General features: G+C 42.0%; 1 protein-coding gene across 2 annotated transcripts in view; it reads right to left on the bottom strand.

The window, feature by feature from the left end:
• Positions 1-1,709: 1,709 nt before the first annotated feature.
• Positions 1,710-24,254, bottom strand: part of cop1 (COP1 E3 ubiquitin ligase) — a 137,608-nt gene continuing 115,063 nt past the window's right edge. The window contains exons 19-20 of one of the 2 annotated variants that reach the window (XM_052012552.1): positions 5,336-5,380; positions 1,710-5,023 (exon numbers count right to left, since the gene is read on the bottom strand). In XM_052012552.1, coding sequence (XP_051868512.1) covers positions 5,006-5,023; positions 5,336-5,380 — 63 coding nt within the window. In that variant the 3' untranslated portion in view covers positions 1,710-5,005. The remainder of the gene's footprint in view (positions 5,024-5,335; positions 5,381-24,254) is intronic. The other variant, XM_052012550.1, reaches the window with a different exon arrangement.

Below are 24,254 nucleotides of genomic sequence, written 5' to 3'. Positions count from 1 at the left end.
TAAAACTTTTCAATTATAGTCATAGACCAATAAAGCATAGAAACAGGCCCTTTAGCCCAACTTATCCATGCCGACCAAGATGCTCATCTGAGCTAGTACCTCTTACCTGTATTTGGCCCATATCCCTCTCAACATTTCCTGTCCTCAACATATAAAATGTCTCTTATATGTTGTTATTGGACCTGCCTCAACCACTTCCTCTGGCAGCTTATTCCAGTTACACACCACCCTCTGTGAGAAGTTGCCCGAGGTCCCTTTTAAACCTTTCCCCTCTCACCTTAAACCTATGCCCTCTAGGTTTTGATTCCCTTTCCCTGGTAAAAAGACTGTGCCCCACATGATTTTATACACTTCTATAAGATCACCCCTCAGTCTCCTATACCCCAAGGAATAAAGTCCTCGCCCATCCAATCTCTCCCTACAACTCAGGCTCTCAAGTCCTGGCAACATTCTCATAAATTGGGTCAATGCTTTCCACCAATGGAAATGAAAATGCTTCAGAGTGGTAAGGGTTGATTCTCCCATTCAGTCCATCACGTAACCCAGTGTTCTAGTTATTACATTTCAGCCCTGTCCTTCCATTAGATTGGGAAATGTTGATGAATCAAGAGACATAGATGACCTTGTACATAATTTATTGAAAGCTCACATACTGATGCACCGGGCAATTAGGAAGTAAATGGTATATTGGCCTTCATACCAGGATTTGAGTACAAGAATAGGGACGTCTTTCTACAATTATCCAGTGCCTTGCTGAGACAAGACTTGAAGTAATATTTACAAATTTTGATCTCCTTCCCCAGGTAATGCACTTGCTATGGTGTGAATGCAGTGGAGATTCATAAGGTTAGACCTTGGGATGGCTGATTTGTTGTAGGTTCAGTCTGAGCCTGTACTCTCAAGAGTTTAGAAGAATGAGAGGTGGCCTTACTGAAGCATACTCAATGTTTAGAGGGCTTGACAGAGTGCATATTGAAAGGTTTCCCATGGCCAAGGCGGCTATAAACTACAGGTCACAGTTTCAAGGGGTAGACCATTTAGGGTTAGAATGAGAAATTTCTTCATTCACTAGGAACTGAATCTTTGGAATTCTGACCAGAGGCTTGTGAAGACTCAGTGATTGACTGCATTGAAAACATTACTACATTTCTGGATATTAAAGGAATCCAGGGGATTGGGCATGAAAATTTTACTGAGATAGATTGGACAATATCTTGCTGAGTGGCCTGCTCCTACTGGTGTTCTTTCCTCCTCCTCCTCACTTGCTTCTGTTGCAAACCAACAATTTTCATCTTTTTATTAACTAATAATAGGTTCTAGTTTGGAAGAACATGAAACACCACTGAAATAAAGTGAAGGGCAGGAACAGGGACATGATGGTCAAGGTAATGCACATTCCAAGATAACAGTTCCAACAAATGGCTAGGCCACCCACTCAACTGACCAGTTAGGGCATTTCAGATTGTGAGGGGAAATTGTTTTGGATTTGATCAAAGTAACTTTACCAGAAGTTTATATACAGACACTGAAACTTTGTGTCATAAATACGGGGAAGAAAAATGCATGTTGAATGAAAAATTGAGGATTAAAGCAGACTTCGTTCTGAAGGAGGAAGAGATCAACAACTAACGTGGTAGTGGGAGAGGCAGAGAGTTTAATGGATTAGATGTTGAGAATTAACACCATAAGCCAGTCAAACTAATAAGACAACTTGTTAACCATAGAATATCAAGGAGCTAATAAAAGAACAAAGTACATCAAGTAAAGACAAATATAAATTGTCTAAAAATACCAATATATTTTCCAATGCCTTGTGTCAGTTTCTGCTCCACTTCTATACCTGAAAGATTTCATTCCTCTGTATAATTTTTTTTGATCATAGTGAAATAATTTCTCAATCTTGATTTGTCCACCTCTACATATTTACAACCTGACTCTACTCCTTCCAGTTGAGATCTACTGTTCCTAGATTCCCTGCAACAATAATCCTGCAATCTTTGCAGAATTAGCTATTTTTTTTAATGTTAATTTAGTTTGTTAATCTGCTTTCATCATGTTTCATCAATTTGTACTCACTGGATCCCTATATATTCAGGTATATGTCTTATCAGTACTCTTTGACCAATGTTCACAGGAATACACTCCCAGCTGATTTGTTACACTCTCACCTTTGAAATGGGCCCTTCATTGAATTGTGTTTTATGGGATTGCTTTAATGTTATTAATGTCATGTTATTGCTACACTTATCTCACACCAACCAACAGTAGTAAAAGTACGGGTCCTCAGCTTCAACTTTAACTATTCTATAAAACCTTAAGTTCAAACATGGGCAAAGAAACCTGCTGATTACTATCCAGCATCCTCCCTCAGCGAATGAATAAGGTGTCTCAAAATTCAACATGAAGAATGCCTCAGTAACATCAGTGTAGTAGGTACACCCATCTCACTGTGACACAGGATTTACAAGTAAGCTAGGCAATGGAAGCAGTAAGAAAATCCAGTAATGATAGGATGCAGAGCTGGTCTGAGAAGTGGCAGATGGAGTTCAATCTGGAGAAGTGTGAGGTGGTACACTTTGGAAGGACAAATTCCAAGATGTTGTACAAAGTTAATGGCAGGATTCTGGGTAGCGTGGAAGAGCAAAGGGATCTGGGGGTTTATATACACAGATCACTGAAAGTGGCCTCACAGGTGGATAGGGTAGTTAAGAAAGCTTATGGGATGTTAGCTTTCATAAGTTGTGGGATCGAGTTTAAGAGCCGCGAGGTAATGATGCAGCTCTGCAAAACTTTGGTTAGATCACACTTAAAGTACTGTGTCCAGTTCTGGTTGCCTCATTATAGGAAGGATGTGGAAGCGTTGCAGAGATTTTCCAGGATGCTGCCTGGTTCAGAGAGTATGCATTATGAGGAGAGACTACGGGAGCTAGGGCTTTACTCTTTGGAGAGGAGGAGGATAACAGGAGACATGATAGAGGTATACAAAATATTAAGAGGAATAGATAGAGTAGATAGCCAGTACCTCTTTCCCAGGGCACCAATGCTCAATACAAGAGGGCATGGCTTTAAAGTAATGGGTGGGAAGTTCAAGGGAGGTATCAGAGTGAGTTTTTTTTTACCCAGAGAGTGGTAGGGGCATGGAATGCGCTACCTGGGTGGAGGCAGCTACATTGGTCAAATTCAAGAGATTGCTAGATAAGTATATGGAGGAATTTAAAATAGAGGGATATGTGGGGGGAAGGGGTTAGATAGTCTTAGGTGAGGTTTAAAGGTTGGCACAACATTGTGCTGTACTATTCTATGATTCTATGAAATGGATTATAGTTCTGCCACATACAATTGTTAAGATGTAGATTACCATGATCTAATTCCATGGTGGGAAAAGCCGGTGTGTTGTTCAATAAGGTGGATGCCGACAAATTCAAGGCCACAAGCTGGGTTCCAATTCCTGGTCAGAATCAGCTCATGGAGGTAACCTGGTCAGCATGGACAATTTGGGCTGAAGTGCCTGTCTCCATACTGTATAACTATGACTCATTCGTGATACCTTCCATTGATGGATATACATGAACATGCCTATACTCACTTAAAACAGATACTGGAACATGACTGAAGCCACCAATCTAGAAAGAAAGTATTAGTGTTTAGGTGTTATTTAGAAGTAAACATAGCTTATTTCTGTTGGCTTCAAACAGCACAAATGTATGAGAGTAAGCTTGACGTATGAGAGTAAGGTTGTACGTCAACACTTGCTTCAAATGCAGTGCTAGTTTAAAATCAGAACAGAAGAAATCCAACATCCAGATAGCACAACTTGAAAAATCTTTTAATGATGGTTAGAGAATTAGAAACCAATTATGAGTGGAAAATATACAAAAAGGTTGTGACTGAGTTATAGTGTTTGACTCGACAGATGAAAATATTTTCAATACTCCATCACAAGCAACTACTGTTTGACAAGAATGAACTGAAACTCAAAGAAGAATTAAAATCAAACAATGGACTGTGACAAGATTTGCTCACAAATCTAGGTAAACGATAACAGTGTTAAAAGGTCAGTTCTTTAACCTGAATATCAATGAAACCTGAATACCAGGCCAATCCACACCCTGACCAGGTAACAATTAAATGGGACAGCTACAAAGCAATGCAATCTAAATGCCCTCCATAACTCAGATTCTGTTTCAAACCTCTGCTCCCTGTGAAAAGTGTCCCCATTTGCACCTCTCCACTGCCACACCTAATGCTACACAAATGGCCAAACCTGACCCCACGAAACCTGTGCACTGCCACCCTGGCACAGTATAGAGCAATTGCTATAGTATTCCAACTGTAACTTAGTGAAATAAAGCACTACAAGAGAGCAGTGACAGAGTCCACAGAATCACAGTCACTCAAAATGCTTTCACTCTCTCTGTTACTACAGCTGGTAGCAGTAAAGAATACATTCGTCCAACACAAGGAAGCTTCACTGTTTTAAAGAAAGCACTGTTTGGTGACTGTCCAAACCAAAATCACATCAGGTTAAAAACAATGACTTTAAACCCAGTTACCTTGGTTTGGAGCCCCCAGATAAAAATTGAGTCAGGTTACCTTGGTAGAGCTTATATAAACTGAAATGGAATGGCCTAATTTCTTCTCTCTAGTCCTGCTCTTGGTAATCCAATTGCATTCCGGTTATTATAATAATCTCTGTGAAACACAAGACAGAATTAAATCATTGCAGTTACATGTAGACCACGTCCATTGAAAATACGAGTTCCTTATTCTTCAGAGATTTCAGTTTATGAAAAGATTGGTCAGGATTACTTCAACCTCCCATCACATTCTCCTGATCTATAAGGAGCATTTACAGTTACATGGTCATGGCACTTGCAACTGTTGCTGGTGGTGAAGGATCATGAAAAGGATGAAAAGGTTGCCTGCCAAAGGTTTTCATTAATCCCAAGGAACTTGTCTTCATGGCAGCAGTTGACTGGGAAGGTACCACCAAAGCCATCTCCATTCATACCAGCTCCAGCACCTGGAAACAATGTCACAGGTCAATGAATGACTATACCTGAAGATAAAACAACCCCCAGAAAAGCAAATGGCAAAGACCTCCCAATCTAGAATAAAATGAGAAATAACCCCACCCGAAACACCAAAACTGCACTCCTCAGTAATAACCTCACTGCTCCTCCTTTAAATGCAGTGCCTCATTCTAACCCGCTCTTACAGTAAACACAGATGCATTGCCCTTGTGGATTTAACCATGAGGAAAGCTCCCTGGGATACCCATTCTAAATATACTGTAACTTTGAGGTCATTTTTACACTTTTCATTCTTTGCTCACCTTTATTGTGCCTTGGCTGTTAGCAGCTATTAAGACATTTGATTCCTGTTGAGTAAAAAAAAACATGCTTAAACAGCACTCACAAAGGTTATAATATAATCAATCTGAATCTTCATGAAATCACAAACTACAACAGTCCACTGACAGAACTCCATGCTATACATTCACTACAATAGTTCAGTTCACTGATTATTCCTCTTAGTGAACCACAGTAGCCTCTATTCTAGAGTGCAGATACCTGTATATACATGTCCTCTCCTTAGCTAAATGGTGGTAAAACCCAGGAATTGGTGCTGAACTGCCAAGCCGATTTTCATCTGCTGCCCACTCACATAAGCATTCAGGATTCCCAACATTGAAGTATACGCCCATTCTATTTATTGAAACAATTTATTGCATAACCCAAGGGAATGGGCACCATGTGTCCCTTGAAATCTGAATCAAATATTGTGGCCTCAAGATCAGCGATCTTTTCATCAAAAGAAACACAGAGTCAAAACGTTAAGCTGCAAATGGCAGACAGCATGGAAGCTTCCAAATGTACCATCACAGCACAATTAGCTAAGTTACCACTCCCTCGTGTACAATGAACACATCTGTCCTCCTCCAGCCTGTATTATCCTTCAATAGACTAAATAAACAGCCACTTATTCGGTCAACAATATCCTCTGACACCATGAGTAAATAATGTAGTCAGTCAGGTAATGCACTAAGTCAGATTAAACATCCGACAGCCACATCTTCCAACCACTAAATAGCGTCCTACAGCAATATAGCAGAAATGAGTCCTTCGGCCCAACTCGTCCATGCAGACCAAGGGGCCCACCTTAGTTAGTCCCATTTGCCCACATCTCTCTAAACCTCTTCTATCAATACACTTTATCTAAATGTCATTTAAATGTTATTGTACCTGCCTCAATGGCTTTCTCTGATAGCTTGTTCCGTATTATTCTTATTCTCAGTTTATCTCAACGCTGGTGCCCCACAAGGCTGCGTCCTCAGCCCTCTACTCTACTCCCTATCTACTCATGACTGCGTGACCAGATTCTGCTCTAACTCCATCTACAAGTTTGCAGATGATACCACCATAGTGGGTCGTATCTCAGATAATGATGAGTCAGAGTACAGGAAGGAGATAGAGAGATTACTGACATGGTGTCATGACAACAACCTTTCCCTCAATGTTAGCAAAACAAAAGAGCTGGTCATTGACTTCAGGAAAGGGGGCGGCGTACGTGCACCTGTCTACATCAGTGGTGCTGAGGTTGAGAGGTTTGAGAGCTTCAAGTTCCTAGGAGTGAACGTCACCAATAGCATGTCCTGGTCCAACCACATAGACACCATGGCCAAAAAAAGCTCACCAGTGCCTGTACTTCCTCAGGAGGCTAAAGAAGTTTGGCATGTCCCCTTTGACACTCACCAACTTTTATCGATGCACCATAGAAGGCATCCTTTCTTTTTCAATCTTTTTATTAGTTTTCAATTTAATATAGATTGATATATAGCATCAATATTTATACATGTAATACAAAGAGATCAGGATAACAATCATAGCATAGATAATCATAAAGAACAATAAAATATTTAAAAAATCTGTAGATCCAACGATCTCTTAGTAAATATAATATAAAAGAAAGGAAAAGATTTATTATGTAAATTAAAAAACCCCCAAATCAATAAGAAAAATTGTAAACAATATAAACTAAACAAAAAAAATTAAAAAAAAAATAACAAAAAAAACTGGGCTAAAATTTCTCAGTAGAAACAGAGCAATATTATGTCGTCAAGTCCGCTCCTCCAAGTTGAAAAAGTTATTGATAGGGGATCTCTACATCATGTGAAAATATTGAATAAATGGACTCCAAATATCTTCAAATTTAAGCGAAGGATCGACAGTACCACTCCTAATTTTTTCCAAGTTTAAACATGATATAGTTTGAGAAAACCATTGAAAAGTAGTAGGAGGTATTGGATCCTTCCATTTAAGCAAAATGGATCGTTTGGCCATTAATGTAACAAAAGCAATCATACGGTTAGCAGAAGCAGATAAATGGCCAGGCTCTATCCTTGGTAATCCAAAAATTGCAGTGATAGGGTGAGGTTGTAAATCAATCTTCAATACGTTTGAAATAATGTTAAAAACGTCTTTCCAATATTTTTCCAGAAGAGGACAGGACCAAAACATATGTGTCAAAGAAGCCACATTCGGTTTACATCTATCACATATAGGATTTATATGGTTATAAAAACGAGCTAACTTATCTTTGGACATATGGGTCCTGTGGACTACCTTAAACTGTATCAACGAGTGTCTGGCACACATTGAAGATGTATTAACTAAATGAAGAGTTTTCTTCCAAGTCTCTATAGGTAGAGATGTCTGGAGTTCGCTTTCCCATTCATTCTTAATTTTGTCTAATGATTCTAGACGTATTTTCATAATTAAATCATAAATTATTGCTATCAAGCCCTTCTGACAAGGATTAAGACCTAAAATTTTTTCCGTAGTTTCAATTTTGTAAAGTGTCGGAAAAGAGGGTATAGTAGTTTTTAAAAAATTTCTAATCTGCAAATATTGAAAAAAGTGTGATCTAGGCAAATTATATTTATTAGACAATTGTTCAAAAGATGAAAAACAGTTATCAATTAATAGATCATGAAAACATACTATTCCCTTCCTTTTCCATATGGAAAAAGCTGAGTCAGCTCTAGATGGATGAAAGAAAAAATTAGATTGAATGGGACTTGACAAATTAAATTTATTCAATCCAAAATATTTATGAAATGGAAACCATATTCGTATTGTATGTTTAACAATTGGGTTAGTCGTATGTTTACTTAATTTGGTAAGTGCAAAAGGGAGTGAAGCACCTAAAACAGAAACTAATGAAAATTCAAGAATTGATTGGTGCTCAAGGCATACCCATTTGGGGCATTGAATTACATCAAAATCTTGTATCCAAAAAATTAAATATCTGATATTAATTGCCCAATAATATAATCTAAAGTTAGGCGAGGCCAAACCACCATCCTTTTTTAGTTTTTGTAAATATTTCTTACTTAACCTTGGGTTTTTATTCTGCCAAATATATGAAAGAATTTTAGAATCAATAGTGTCAAAAAAAGATTTCGGGACAAAAGTTGGAATTGCTTGAAATAAATATAAAAATTTTGGTAAAATATTCATCTTGATCACATTAATTTGGCCTACCAATGATAAAGACAGCAGAGACCACTTAGTAAATAATTGTTTAACGTGGTCAATTAAAGGCAATAGATTAGCTTTAAATAAGTCCTTATGTTTCTTGTTAATTTTAACACCCAAGTACATAAAATAGTCAGTTACCAATCTAAAAGGTAATTGGTTATAAATTGGGGTTGAAGGCATCCTATCTGGATGAATCACGGCTTGGTCTGGCAACTGCTCTGCCCGGGATCGCAAGAAACTGCAGAGAGTTGTGGCCACAGCCCAGCACATCACGGAAACCGGCCTCCCCTCTATGGACTCTGTCTATACCTCTCGTTGCCTTGGTGAAGCAGCCAGAATAATCAAAGACATGCACCCCCCACCCCCCCCGGGGTCATTCTCTCTTCTCCCCCCTCCCATCAGCAGAAGATACAGGAGCTTAAGGGCACATACCACCAGGCTCAAGGACAGCTTCTATCCCACTGTTATAAGACTACTGAGCGGTTCCCTCGTACGACAAGATGGACTCTTGACCTCTGAATCTGCCTTATTACCTTGCACCTTATTGTCTACCTGCACTGCACTTCCTCTGTAGCCGTGACACTTTACTCTGTATTCTGTTATTGTTTTTACCCTGTACTATCTCAATGCACTGTGTAATAAAATGATCTGTAGAAATGGTATGCAAGACAGGTTTTTCACTGTACCTTGGTACAGGTGGCAATAATAAACCAAGACACACACTACTCTCTGCACGACGTTGTCCCTCAGGTCCCTTTTAAATCTTTCCTCTCTCACCTTAAACTTGGGCATGCAAAAGTTTGGGCACCCCTGGTCAAAATTTCTGTTACTGATGACCTGATTTCCAAAAGGCATAAAGTTAAAGATGACACATTTCTTTAATATTTTAAAGCAAGATTACTTTTTTATTTCCATCTTTTACAGTTCCAAAATAACAAAAAAGGAAAAGGGCTCAAGGCAAAAGTTTGGGCACCCTGCATGGTCAGTACTTAGTAACACCCCCTTTGGCAAGTATCACTGCTTGAAAATGCTTTCTGTAGCCAGCTAAGAGTCTTTCAAATCTTGTTTGGGCGATTTTCACCCATTCTTCCTCGCAAAAGTTCTGAGAGATTCTTGGGCCGTCTTGCATGCACTGCTCTTTTGAGGTCTATCTACAGATTTTCAATGATGTTTAGGTCGGGGAACTGTGAGGGCCATGGCAAAACCTTCAGCTTGTGCCTCTTGAGGTAGTCCATTATGGATTTTGAGGTATGTTTAGGATCATTATCCTGTTGTAGAAGCCATCCTCTTTTCATCTTCAGCTTTTTTTTAAACAGACGGTGTGATGTTTGCTTCCAGAATTTGCTGGTATTTAATTGAATTCATTCTTCCCTCTACCAGAGAAATGTTCCCCATGCCAATGGCTGCAACACAAGCCCAAAGCATGATCGATCCACCCGTGCTTAACAGTTGGAGAGGTGTTCTTTTCATGAAATTCTGTACCCTTTTTTCTCCAAACATAACTTTGCTCATTGTGGCCAAAAAGTTCTATTTTAACTTCATCAGTTCACAGGACTTGTTCCTAAAATGCATCAGGGTTGTTTAGATGTTCCTTTGCAAACTTCTGACGCTGAATTTTGTGGTGAGGACGCAGGAAAGGTTTTCTTCTGATGACTCTTCCATGAAGGTCATATTTGTGCAGGTGTCACTGCACAGTAGAAGAGTGCATCACCACTCCAGAGTCTGCTAAATCTTCCTGAAGGTCTTTTGCAGTCAAACAGGGGTCTTGATTTGCCTTTCGAGCAATCCTACGAGCAGTTCTCTCAGAAAGTTTTCTTGGTCTTCCAGACCTCAACTTGACCTCCACTGTTCCTGTTAACTGCCATTTCTTAATTACATTACGAACTGAGGAAATGGCTACCTGAAAACGCCTTGCTATCTTCTTATAGCCTTCTCCTGCTTTGTGGGCATCATTTATTTTAATTTTCAGAGTGCTAGGCAGCTGCTTAGAGGATCCCATGGCTGCTGATTGTTAGGACAAGGTTTGAGGAGTCAGGGTATTCATAAAGCTTTGAAATTTGCATCACCTGGCCTTTCCTAACCATGACTGTGAACAAGCCATAAGCTCTAACAAGCTAATGAAGATCTGAGACCTTGGTGAAAGTTATGAGAGCTCAAATCTCTTGGGGTGCCCAAACTTTTGCATAGTGCTCCTTTCCTTCTTTTTCACTCTAAAATTGTGCAAAACAAATACACTAATCTTGCTTAAAACGTTGAAAAGAAGGTTTCATCTTTAACTTTATGACTTTTGGAGATCAGATCACCTTCTACTCACTTAACTATTCACAGTAACAGAAATTTTGACCAGGGGTGCCCAAACTTTTGCATGCCACTGTATGCCCTCTGGTTTTTGGCTTCTTTTCTTTGGGAGAAAAGACTGTGCGCATTCACCCCATCTATGCCCCTCATGATTTTATGCACCACTATAGCATTATCCCTCAGTTTCCTATGTTCCAGGGAAAAAAGTCCTAGCCTGCCCCACCTCTCCCTACAACTCAGGCCCTTGAGTCCTGTCAATATTCTTGTAAAGCTTCTTTGCACTCTTTCCAATTTAATGACGTCTTTCCAATAACACAGTGACCAAAGCTGTATAGGATATTCCAAGTGTGGCCACACCAATATCTTGTACAACTGCAACATAACTTCCCAACTTTAATGCTCAATGCCCTGACCAATGTCCTGAAATATTTATTGTGTCAATAATTTTCTGACATTTTGACTTTAGCAGTCAACTTTTTTTAAAAAAAATTGCAGAACGTCAAGAATCACTGGCAAGGGCAGTAAGCAATACCCTTTCTTCACTGACCTTGAAGGTTGTGATAAGTTGCTTTCAGAAACCACTATAAACATTCCACCATGTCACCATTAGATAGGGAGTTTTGGGACTGTAACACAGTGACAATGAAGGAAAGATGATATTTTAAAATCAGTACTGTGTGCATGACTTGCAGGTATTCCATGTATCTGCCTGCCATGTCCAAACAGGTGGCAAGGGTCGTGAGCTTGGGATATAATGCTGAAGTAGCTTTGGTTAGTTGCTTTAATGCAATTTGAAGGCAGTGTATACTGCATTCAGTGTGTGTTGGTGAGCAATGAATAGCGAATGAGATGCTACTCAAGCAGACTATTTTGCCTCCAATGTTAAATGCTGTAGGAGCTGCACTTATCCAAGTGGACAATATGTCTTCATATTTTTGATTTATGCCTTGGAAGCAGTGGAAAGGGAATCCAGATGCAACTCACTTAGAACACAGAACAGTACAGCACAGGAACAGGCCCTCCAATCCACGATGTTGTGCTGAACTGATTAAACTGGTCATTAAATACCTAACTAAAGTCATCCCTTCTGCCAACATAGTGTCCATATACCTCCATTCTCTGCACAGTCATGTGCCAATCTAATAGCCTTTTAAACACCACTATTGTATTTGCCTCCACCACCACCCCTGGCAGCACATTCCAGGTAACCACCACTCTGGGGAAAAAAACTTGCTCCGCACATCTCCTTGAACTTTCACCCCTCATCTTAAATGCATACCCTCGAGGATCAGAAAGGGTGGGGTGGGGGGTGGGGGGAAAATTAAGGTACTCTAGTTCAAGGTGATCACTGCTGGCATTTGTGGAGCCCAAATAATACCCAATTCTCAACCCATACCCAACCATCCTCCAAGTTTTATTGCATGCAAAGCTTGCTTTGAGTTGTGACTGGATTAACACTGGGCAATTGCCAGCAAACATCTAAGTACTGACCTTGCAGGGAGGTCATTGATCAACAAATTGAAGATAGTCTGGCCAAGGACAGAACCCTTGAGGAACTCCTGGGTTTATGATTGACCTCCAACACCACCTTTTTTGTATATGATGCATATTCAGTGAGTGAAAAGTTTTCCTCTTGATGCCATCTTCAGATTTACTCTGTACACTCAAAGAGAACTTTGATGTCAATCCGATCTGAACTCTGAAACTCAGCTCAATTGCCCATGTTTGGACCTTTGCTGAAATGAAGTGTGGAGTTGAGTAGTCCAGATCCCAAACAGAGCATTGGTGAGCAAGTGCCTCTTGATGGGACTCTTCACAACATCTTTCATCTCTATGCTGACAGTAGACTAATGTGGTGATAATTTACTAGATTAGGTGCCCTTTCTTTTGGAAACAGCCAAGGAACAGCACTTCAAATATCCATGTTTCTGTGCAGATGTCAGAAATGTGGATATTGAAGTGGTGTTCCTTGGCTGTCTCCAAAAGATAGGACACCTAATTCAGTAAATTACTATATCAGAACAGCATAAATAGACCAAAACTAGTTCTGAAGAACAAATCTTCAGTTGGGCAACCACCACATGGTAAGTGTCGCAGCCTTTGCTTGATTTACTGCACTCATCCGTTTGTCAATGTCATGAAAAATAATCAAATTGGCTAGAGATTCCTTTCTGTGATGGTGAGAATCTCAGCAGCAGGTAGGGATGGATCTTCAACTCAGCACTCCTGGCTGAAGACGACTACAGAGTGAGAGTTATATAGCATCCATGCCAACTCATAGACTGGGGCTGCCTTAGTGCAAGAGGTTTAGATGCGACAGAATTTGTTAGGTGCATCCAGGAGGGTTTCTTAAATCAATACGTAGATAGTGCATTCTGGACCTGGTGTTGAGACGTGAGCCTGGGCAGGTGACTGACCTTTCAGCGGAAACAGTGCTCACAACTCCTTAGGTTTTGATAGTTATGATTAGGGATAAGTATGGACCTTCCGGGAGAGTATTAAATTGGAGCAGGGCAAATTACGAGTGTATTAGGCAGGAACAAGGGAGAGTTAATTGGGAAATAGCTGTTTTTGGGCAAGTCCACTTCTGACATGTGGAGGTTGTTTAAAGACCAACTGCACAGAGTACAAGACAGGTATGTTCCAGTAAGAAGGAAGGACAAGAATGGCAAGGTAAAGGAACCTTAGATGTCAAGAGAGGTGATGAATTTAATCAAGAAGATAAAGGGAGCATATGTAAGGTTTAGGAAGCTAAAATCAGATGGAGTCCTTGAGGATTATAAAGAAGAAAATAACTCAAGAAGGGGATTAGGAGAGCCGGAGGAATCATGAAAAGTCCTTAACAAGTAGGATTAAAGAGAGTCCCAAGGCATTCCATGCATACATCAAGAGTAAGAGGATAACTAGGGAAAGGGTAGGACCACTTGACAAAGGAAGAAACATGTGGTTGGAAGCAGAGTATGTGGGCAAGTTCCTAGATGAATATGTTGCATCGGTATTTATCAAGGAGAAGGACATGGAGGATAGTGAGATTAGTGTGGAGTGTGCTAATAGGCTAGGGCATTTTGAGCTAAAGAAAGAGGTAGCGTAGGGTCTCTTAAAGAACATTAAGGCGAATAAGTCCCCAAGGCTTGATGGCATATACCCCAGGTTTTAAGAGGCAAGAGATAAGATTTCTGGGGCCTTGACCAAGATCTTCATGTCCTCTCTAACCACAGGCAAGGTCCCAGAGTACTGGTGAGTAGCTAATGTTATTCCATTATTCGAGGGAAATAGGGATTATCCTGGAAATGAAAGACAGGAAGCTATTGGGTAGGATTCTTAGGGATAGGATTTGACAGGATTTGGAAAACCATGGCCTGATTAGGGATAGTCAGTACGACTTTGTGTGGGGCAAGTCGTGTCTTATTAACTCGATTGAGTTTTTTGAGGAGATGACGAAGGTGATTGATGAAGGACTGTGTAGGTTGTCTACATGGATTTTACTAAGGCATTCGACAAGGTCCCTCATGGTAGGCTCATCCAGAAGATTAAGATGCATTGGATCCATGGTGTATATAAAATGACCTGGATGAAAATGTGGATGGGTAGGTTAGTAAGTTCACAGATGATACAAAGATCGGTGGTGTTGTGGATAGTGTAGAAGATTGCCAAAACATAATAGCAGGATATAGATCAGTTGCAGATATGTGCAGAGAAAAAGCAGATGGAGTTTAATGCAGCCAAATGTGACTGCACAGTTTGATAGAGTGGTAATGAAGGTGTATGTCATGCTTACCTTTATTAATCAAGGTATTGAGTTCAAGAGTCAGGAAGTTACATTGCAACTTTACAGAGCTCTGGTTAGGCCACATCTGGAGTACTGCAGTCAGTTCTGGTCACTCCATTATGTGGAAGGATGTGGAGGCTTTAGAAAGGGTGCAGTACAGGTCTATGAGGATGCCCTGTAATCCGTGCTATAAGGAGAGGTTGGACAAACTTAGGTTGATTTCTCTGGAGCAGCAGAGGTTGATTTCTCTGGAGCAGCAGAGGTTGAGGGGAGACCTGACAGAAGTGTATAATATTGAGAGGCACAGACAGAGTAGACAGCTGGTATCTTTTTCCCCAGGGTTGAAATGTCTAATACTAGAGGGCATGCATTTAAGGAGAGAGGGGGTAAGTTCAAAGCAGATATGCAGGGCAAGTTTTTTTTTAAACACAGTGGTGGGTGCCTGGAATATGCTGCCGAGGGTGTTGGTGAAGACAAATATGATAGAGGCATTTAAGAGGCCCTCAGATACATGAATGTACACAGAATGGAGGCATATGGGCATTGTGTAGGCAGAAGGGATTAATTTAGTTAGGTATTTAATTACTAGTTTAATTACTTTGGCACAACATCGTGGGCCGAAGGGCCTGTTCCTGTGCTTTACTGTTTTATGACCCAACCCATTCATGCTGACAAAGATGCCTACCTGAGCTAGTTCCATATCCCTCTCAACTTTTCCTATCCATGAACCTGTCCAAATGTCTTTTAAATGATATAACTGTACCCACCTCTACTGTAGCAGTTCCTCTGACAGCTCATTCCATAGGTCCACCACCCTGTGTGTGAAATAGTTTCCCCTTAGGTCCCCCTTAAATCTTTCTCCTCTCACCTTTAACCTTGTCGTGGCTATCCCTTAAGGTCGAGGATGGTGGTCTTCGTTCCGTTGATCTATTTATGGGCTCTCAAGTGGCTTATGAGTCCAATCTTGGCTCTGAAAGTTCTTCCGCATTCAGGACAGGTAGTTCCAGATGGCAGATCGGGCTTTGGTTGTTGCTGCTTCTCTTTCCATTTTCTTCTCTTTTCCTCTAATTCTGCACATCTATTGGCTTCAAAAGTTGCTGTTCCTTCTCGGATGATGGTTTGCCAGAGTTTCCTGTCCTTGGCATTGGTTTCCCAATTGTTGATGTCGATGTTACATTTCTTCATGTTAGCTTTTAAGACGTCTTTGACTCTCTTCAATTGTCCGCCTCTTTTACGTTTGTCTACTTTAAGCTGGGAGTAGAAGATTTGCTTCGGCAGACGTTCGTCTTTCATCCGAACAACACGATCTTAGTTGGTTCTTGATAACATAGGCTTCAATGCTTGTTGTTTTTGCTTCATTTAGCATGCTGACGTTGGTTCTTCTATCTTCCCAGCTGATATTTAACATATTTCGAAGACAGCGGTGATGGAACTTTTCAAGTGCCTTCAGATGTTGTCGGTATGTTGTCCAAGTTCCTGATGCATACAGGAGCTTTGGGATCATCACTTCTTTGTACACTAACATTTTAGTGTCTGTTCGGATGTCACGATCATGAAAGACTCTTGTTCGGAGATGTCCAAAAGCTGTCCCAGCACATTTAAGACTATGTTGTATCTCGTCATTAAGGTCTACACTGGAGGAAAGGTGACTTCCAAGATATGGAAAGTGGTCCACATTTTCCAGGGTTGTTTCACCAAGTTGAATTGATGGTTCTATCCGATTTGTCTCAGTTGGTAGATGATCTGAGTCTTCTTGGAATTGATGGTAAGTCCAAGTTTCGTGTACGCATGGTTAAAGGCAGCCAGAATCTGTTGTAGGTGGTTTTCTGAAAGAGCTGCCATCTGCGTATTGGAATTTGATGAGGGAACTCGTAGATGTCTTGTTTTTGGACTTTTCAGGTCGATAGGACATCCCATAGGAGTTCCCTTGATACCGAGTCAAACTCTGTCCACCTGTTCCACCGTTGAGGTCTTGGTTGGATTGTTCTTTGTAAGGGACCTCACCATTGACCTTACCGCCAAGGGTGACCCTACCAGGAGCATAGCTCCAGATGGCATCGCTCTCGGGATCTCAGGACCACACAAGGTTCTCCACCACGACAAGGTGACAATCCACGGAGAAGACCTTTAACCTATGCCCTCTAGTTTTGGACTCTCCTATCCTGGGATGACTCCTATCCTGAGCATCCACTTTATCTATACCCCTCATGATTTTATAAACCACAAGAAAATCAGCCCTCAACCTCCTATGCTCCTATGCAGGGAAGATAATCCCAGCCTATCTAGTCTCTCTTTATAACTCAAACCCTCCAGTCTTGGCACCATACTTGTGAATCTTTTTTGCACTCTCTCTATCTTAATCACATCCTTCCTAGAGTATGGCAAACAGAACTGCACAAAATATTACAGGTGTGGTCTGACCAATGTCCTATACAACTATAACATGATGTACAAACTTTGTACTCAATGCCACGTCCGATGAAGGTAAGCATGTCTCACGCTGTCTTCAACTCTTTGTGAAACAAAATGGCGCCAGAAGGGGTCGATGTTTTGTGTGCAGCTCACAAGGGAATCAAGTACTCCCCTTTGGAACTATTACAGCTGAAATCTGCAGCCACAGAGACTGCAGTAAGTAACATTGTTTTAACCTATTTAAAAGAACTAATGATCTCAGACCTGAGGCTCAGGAATCCAGACCACCCAAGGAATGAGTGCAGCAGCTGCAAGATCAGGGGAGGTCTCCATTGTCTCAGAAAATGTGGCTGCCAGGGAGGACTCCAGGTAAAACTGAAGCACAGGGCCCTGAGGAACCCCCTCCCTACCATACTCCTGGTTTATGCAAAATGCTGATTTCCTGTCACTGGAAAATAAAATTGAAGACCTCAGAGCAAGAGTGCAGTACCAGAGGGACATCAGGGACTTCAGAGACATGGCTCACTCCCAGCACTCTGGACACAGTGCTCCAGCCCAAAGGCTTCATCATCTACCGCATGGACTGGATGGCAACATCAGGTAAAGGCAGAGGCTGCGGCGTTTGCTTCACGTTGCTTCCTGTTGCCCCGATCACCGACCTAGAAAATCTGGCAGTCAAATGTTGTCCGCCGTCCAAGGGAGCTCTCTGCCGTCATCCTGGTAGCAATGTACAATCCACCCAACAGATGTCAGGCTGGCACTGGATCATCCGATCATCGAAGGGAACTTCACCAGGCTAGCTTGAGGACGACTTTGGCTATCTACCACCAATACGTCACCTGCAGAACCAGAGGAGCCAACACACTTGATCACTGTTGCACCACCATCAAGAATGCTTACCGTGCCATCCTACGCACATACTTGGGCCAGTCCTATCACCTGGCTGTACTTCTACTCCCAGCATATAGGTGGAGACTAAGGACTGCAGCATCAATGGTGAGGATGGTGAAGATATGGTCAAGGGAGGCGGAGGAGCGTTTCCAGAACTGCTTTCAATCGGTGGATTGGACCATATTCAAGGATTCATCTTCAGATCTGAATGAGTATACCACAGCCATCACTGACTTCATCAAGACCTGCGTGGATGAGTGTGTGCCTTCGAGAACATAGTGCTCCCAAACTAGAAGTCCTGGATGAACCAGGAGATTCGCAGTCTGCTGCGGGCTAGCTCTGTGGCTTTCAAGACTGATGATCCAGAATCCTACAAGATGTCCAGGTACGACCTACGGAAGGCCAGCGTAAGAGCAAAAAGGCAATTCCGGGTGAAGCTGGAGACAGAATTGGATGCACGATAGCTGTGGCAGGGTTTGCATGCCATTACTTCCTACGAGGCAAAACCTAACAGAATGAATGGCAGTGATGCTTCAACCTCTGACGAGCTCAAAGTCTTTTATACACGCTTTGAAAGGGAGAATAAAACATTGCGAATCCCCACAGCATCCGGCAACCCTGTGATCTCTGTCTCGGAGGCTGATGTCTGAACATCCCTCAAGAGGGTGAACCCTTGCAAGACATGAGGTATACCTGACTGGGAACTGAAAACCTGTGCTGACCAACTGGTTGACTGTTCAAGAACAACTTTAACCTCTCACTGCTGCAGTTTGAGGTTCCCATACGCTTCAAAAGGGCAGTAATCATTCGAATGCCCAAGAACAAGGTGAGCTGCCTCAGTGTCTATCACTCAGGAGCACTCATATATACACTCATATGAAGTGCTCTGAGAGGTTGGTTATAGCTAGAATTAACTCCTGCTTGAGAAAGAACTTGCACCCACTGTAATTTGCCTACTGCCACAACAGATCTGCAGCAGATGCCATCTCACTGGCCCTCCACCCTGCTTTGGAGCACCTGGACAACCGCAAAACATGTCAGGCTACTGTTTATCGATTACAGCTCAGTGTTCAACACCATCATCCAATAGCATCAGTACTAATAACCAAGTTTCAAAACCTGTGCCTTTGTACCTCCCTCTGCAACTGGACCTTCAACTTCCTTATTGGAAGACCAGTCAATGCAGATTGGCAATAACATCTCCTCTCTGACAATCAACGAAGGTGTACCTGAAGGATGCATGCTTAGCCCACTGCTCTACTCTCTCTACACTCATCTGTGTGGCTAAGCACAGCTCAAATGCCATCTATAAATGTGCCAATGACACCACTTTTGTTGGCAGAATCTCAGATGGCAACGAGGCTTACAGGAGTGAGAAAGATTGGCTGGTTGAGTGGTGTTGCAACAACAACCTCGCACTCAATGCCAGCAAGACCAAGGAGCTGATTGTGGACTTCAAGAAGGGGCAGGAGGGATAACGTACACCAGTCCTCATTGAGGGGGTCAGCGGTGTAAAGGGTGAGCAGCTCACGTTCCTGACCTTCAACATCTGAGGATCTATCCTGGGCCTAACATCACGAAAAAGGGCACGCCAGCTTCTCTACTTCATTAGGAGTTTGAAGAGATTTGGTACATCAAAGACTCTACAAATTTCTGTAGATGTTCGGTGGAAAGCATTCTGACTGGTTGCATCACAGCCTTTATGAAGCCTCCAATGCACAGGATCACAAGAGGCTGCAGAGGTTATAAACTCAGCCAGTTCCATCATGGGCATAACCCTCTGCACCATTAATGACATCTTCAAAGAGGTGATGCCTCAAGAAGGTGGCATCCATCACTAAAGATCCTGACCATCCGGGACATGCCCTCTACTCGTTACTACCATCAGGGAGGTGGTACAGGAACCTGAAGACCCACACTCAACAATTCTGGAACAGCTTCTTTCCCTCTGCCATCAGATTTCTGAACGGTTCATGAACCCATGAACACTACCTTGTAATTCCTTTTTTTCTGGACTATTTATTTTTGTAATTTATAGATTTTTGTCTTTGTACTGTACTGCTGCTGCAAAACAACAAACTTCACGTCATATGTCAGTGATAGTAAATCTGATTCTGTCTCTCACCATGTTAAGGGAACACCCATTCAGCCCATTGTGCCTGTTCTGCTTTTCAACATTGATCATCTACCTCAGTGCCACTTTCATCCACTAACCAGTCTTGAATATACTCAGCAATAAGGTTCCACAGTTCCAAAGACTCCTCACCATCCAGATGAAGAAATTTTTTCTCACTTCAGTCCTTACGTTAAGACTATGATCTCTGGTCATCAACTCCACATCTACCCTGTCAAGCCCCAGTCAAAATTTGTACACTTCTAAACTCAAATGAGTAAAGGGCCTAGGCTACTTAATCTCTCCTATGACCAACCCACCATCCCAATGATCAAGGATGAACCACAGTATTCCCTCCTTTACAAGAATATCCTTCCTTAAATAGGGAGACCAGACCAGCACTCAGTATTCCAGATAGGGAAAGGGGAAACCCAATATATAGGAGGGAAAAGCAGAGCAGTGACAGGTGGACAAAAGAGGGGAGGCGGGGTGGGCACAAGGTGGTGATAGGTAGATACAGGTAAGAGATAATGATAGGCAGGTGCAGGGGAGGTGGGGAGAGCAGATTCACTGGGGGATGGGTCAAAGGTAAGGAGAGAGAAAAAATATAAAAAAGGCAGTAGAAAAAAAAGTTGCTAGGAAAGGGAAGAAAAGCAGCAGCATGGTGTGGGGATTACTGAAAGTGGGAGAATTCAATGTTCATGCCATTAGGCTGCAAGGTTTCAAGAGGGAAAATGAGGTGCTGTTCCTCCAGTTTGCGCTTGGAATTCTCCTGGCAGTGGAGGAGGCCAAGGACTGACATATCTGTGAAAGTGTGGGAAGGGGAGTTGAAGTGACTGGCAACGGGGAGTTGCAGATCGCAGTTACGGAGCGCAGGTGTTCTGCCAAATAGTCACCTAATCTACGTTTTGTCTCACCAATGCAGAGGAGGCCACACTTGGAGCACTGAACGCAGTAGATGATATTAAAGGAGGTGCAGGTGAATCTCTATGTCTCACCTGAAAGGACTGTTTGGGTCCCTGGATGGAGGTGATGTAGAGGCAGGTGTTGCACCTATGGTGGGGGCAGTGGAAAGTTCCCGGGGTGGGAGCAGGATGAGTGAACTAGGCAGTCGCGGAGAGCGCGGTCTAGGTTGCATCTAATGATTACGGAGAATATCACAGCAATAGCCCAGGATGAAATTCCTGAGAGATCCTCCAGTGAGACTTTATGGTTATAACCACGAAATAAGATGGGGATCATCGGCTTGTTGAGGAACAAATGTGCAGCTAGACTGCAAAAGGATGCAAGAATAAAAGGGTTATCATAGTAGGGGACTTTAACTTTCCTAATGTAGACTGGGCTTAGATGGGGTGTTCAATGTGTTCACCAAAGTTTCCTCAGGTAATACATAGAAGGCCCTACTAGGGAGGAGGTAAAGCTTGACCTACCTTTGGGAAATGGGGCAGGACAAGTGACTGAGGTGTCAGTGGGGGAGCACTTTGGGACCAGTGACCATAGTTCTAGTCGGTTTAAAATAGTTGTGGAAAGGGACCGATCTGGTCTACAAGTTCTAAATCTGGGCAAGGCAAATTTTGAACTTGAAAAAGTTGATCGGAGTAGGTTGTTTGCAGGTAAAGGGACATCTGACAAATGGGAGGCTTTTAAAAGCGAGATAGAGAATTTAAGATCTGTATGTTCCTGTTCGAGTGAAGTGCAAGGCTGGCAGTCGTAGAGAATTCTGGATGAGGAAGAATACTGATGTTTTTGTCAGGAAAAAAGCAGCGTAGGTCAGGTACAGACAGCTGCGATCAAGTGAAACCCCTGGAGCATAAGGAATGGAGAGTATACTCAAGAAGGAAATCATAATGGCAAAAAGGGGGCATGAGATAGCTTTTGTAGAGAAGATTGAGTATCCAAAGAGATTTCACAAGGAAAAAAAAGAGTAACTAGAAAGAAAATAAGTCCCCTCAAAGACCAAAGGGGACATCTCTGTGTGGAGCTGCAGGAGATGGGTGAGGTCCTTGATCAATATTTCTCCTCTGTTTTTACGATGAAGTATAGGAATACTTTGGAACTTGAGTGTTTCATTTTGGGAAGACAAATGAGGGTAGGGCCCAGGGAACTAGAGGGCATAGGTTTAAGGTGAGAGGGGAGAAATTTAATAGCGACCTGAGGGGGAACTTTTTCACCCAGCAAGTGCTCAGTATATGGAATGAGCTGCTAGAGGAAGTGGTTGAGGCAAGTATACCAACAACATTTAAAAGGTACTTGGATTGGAAAGGTTTAGAGGGATATGGGCCAAATTGGACTTGTTTAGATGGGAATCTTGCTCTGCTGGATCAGTTGGGCTGAAGGGACCATTCCTGTGCTATATGACTCTTTCAAGCCTGCAAATTAATAACAGCACTACCTAAAGAGGGAAAGAGAAGAAAATGGCACCTTGATTAAGCTAAAACAATTGTGACTTACTGCTTGCAATTCCTACGCCATATGCGAAATTCAGGATGCTTCATTGAGTCACATCTGTGGGAATTGTTTACAGAGAGAGGTCAAGCTTGAGGGGTTCCGTGGTCACTGTGGAGCTTCAGAGAGCCTGCGTTTCTTGGATTGAACAGTTCCTAGAAGTGGTTACATCATAGCCAACGCCAACTCATTTTAGAACAAGCGTTGGAAGTCGAGTACAAGGTTGCAGCAGACCAAGAAAGATGGGCAAATTTAGAATGCATGTTCATCATGTACATGCACTTACACAAGACTGGTAAGCTGCAGGCATAAATAGTCATGTGGAATATGATGTAGTAGCCATAACTGACAGTTCAGAATAGCAGAGGACTGGAGGAAGCTCAATCTTGTGCTGAGGAATGAGGTGGCCCAAGTAAACCAAGTATCAGTGGAAGACCAAATGGGAAACAGCAATCATTGTATGGAGGAGGACAATATGCAATTTGAAGCAGGATTTTTTAACTGAAGGAGGGCTAACTTCAGTGGGGTGAGGGGCAACTTCAGTTGATCAGTCCAGGTTCAAGTACAATCAAGTGCTAAGTTGGAGATCTGAGGGGTAAGTTTTTCCCCTACACAGAGGGTGGTGAATATCTCAAACAAGCTGCCAGAGGAGGTTGTGGAGGCAGATACAATTACAATGTTTAAAAGGCTTTTGGATAGGAAAGTAGGATGATACAGGTCTGAGGTGGACAAATGGGATTAGCATAGATAGGCACCACAGTCAGCATGGATGAGTTGGGATGTAAGGGCCTGTTTCTGTTCTGTACAATGATTCAAAGACAGGTAATACAAACAGAACATTGGTTGAAATGTTTCCAGTATTGGCTCTGCATATTCCCACAGGGAAAGGAGATGAAACCAAAACCAGAAGTTCCTAGATAACAATGGGGACAGAGAATATGATGAAATATAAATAATTGTCAAAGTCAGACAGCATAGAAATGCGCCCTTTGGCCCACCACATTTGTGCTGACCAAACTAATCCCCTTTGCCAGCAATAGCATCATATCCTTCTAAGCCTTGTTAATTTAAGTGTCTGTCTCTGAAATGTGGTAATTGGATCCAACTCCATCACCTCCTCTGATTGGGAAAGCCAGGAAGGCAGTGGATCTCAGGAGAGCGAGTTTGTGGAAGGTCTACGGGATGGCTTTTTGGAGCAACTTGTTGATGAGCCCACCAGGGGATCAGCTGTTTTGGATTCAGTGCTGTGTAACGAACCAGAGGTGATTAGGGAACTAAAGGTAAAGGAACCATTAGGAACTAGCAATCACAATATGATTTAGTTCAGTTTCAAATTTGAAAAGGAGAAGCTAATATCAGATGTGTCAATATTTCAGTGGAACAAAGGAAATTACAGTGGCGTGAGAGAGGAACTGGCCCAAATTGATTGGAAAGGTAAGCTAATTGGAGGGACAGCAGAGCAGAAATGGTGGAATTTCTACAAGAAATAAGGGAAATGCAAGATATATTCCAAGAAAAAAGGTTACGAATGGAAAAATGGCACAAATGTGGATAACGAGAGAGGTGAAGGCTAAAATAAAAGCAAAAGGGAGGGCATACAAGGAAGCAAAAATTAGTGGGAAAACAGAAGACTGGGAAACTTTTAAAAACTTACAGAAAGAAACTAAGGTGGTCATTAGGAAAGAAAAGATGAATTACGAAAGGAAATTGGCAGATAACATTCAAAAAGATACTAAGAGTTTTTTTTAAATATATGAAGAGTAAGAGAGAGACACAGGTTGAT

This window comes from Pristis pectinata, chromosome 3 (assembly GCF_009764475.1).
Source record: "Pristis pectinata isolate sPriPec2 chromosome 3, sPriPec2.1.pri, whole genome shotgun sequence".
Taxonomy (NCBI): domain Eukaryota; kingdom Metazoa; phylum Chordata; class Chondrichthyes; order Rhinopristiformes; family Pristidae; genus Pristis; species Pristis pectinata.
This window is presented reverse-complemented; position numbering and strand designations above follow the sequence as displayed.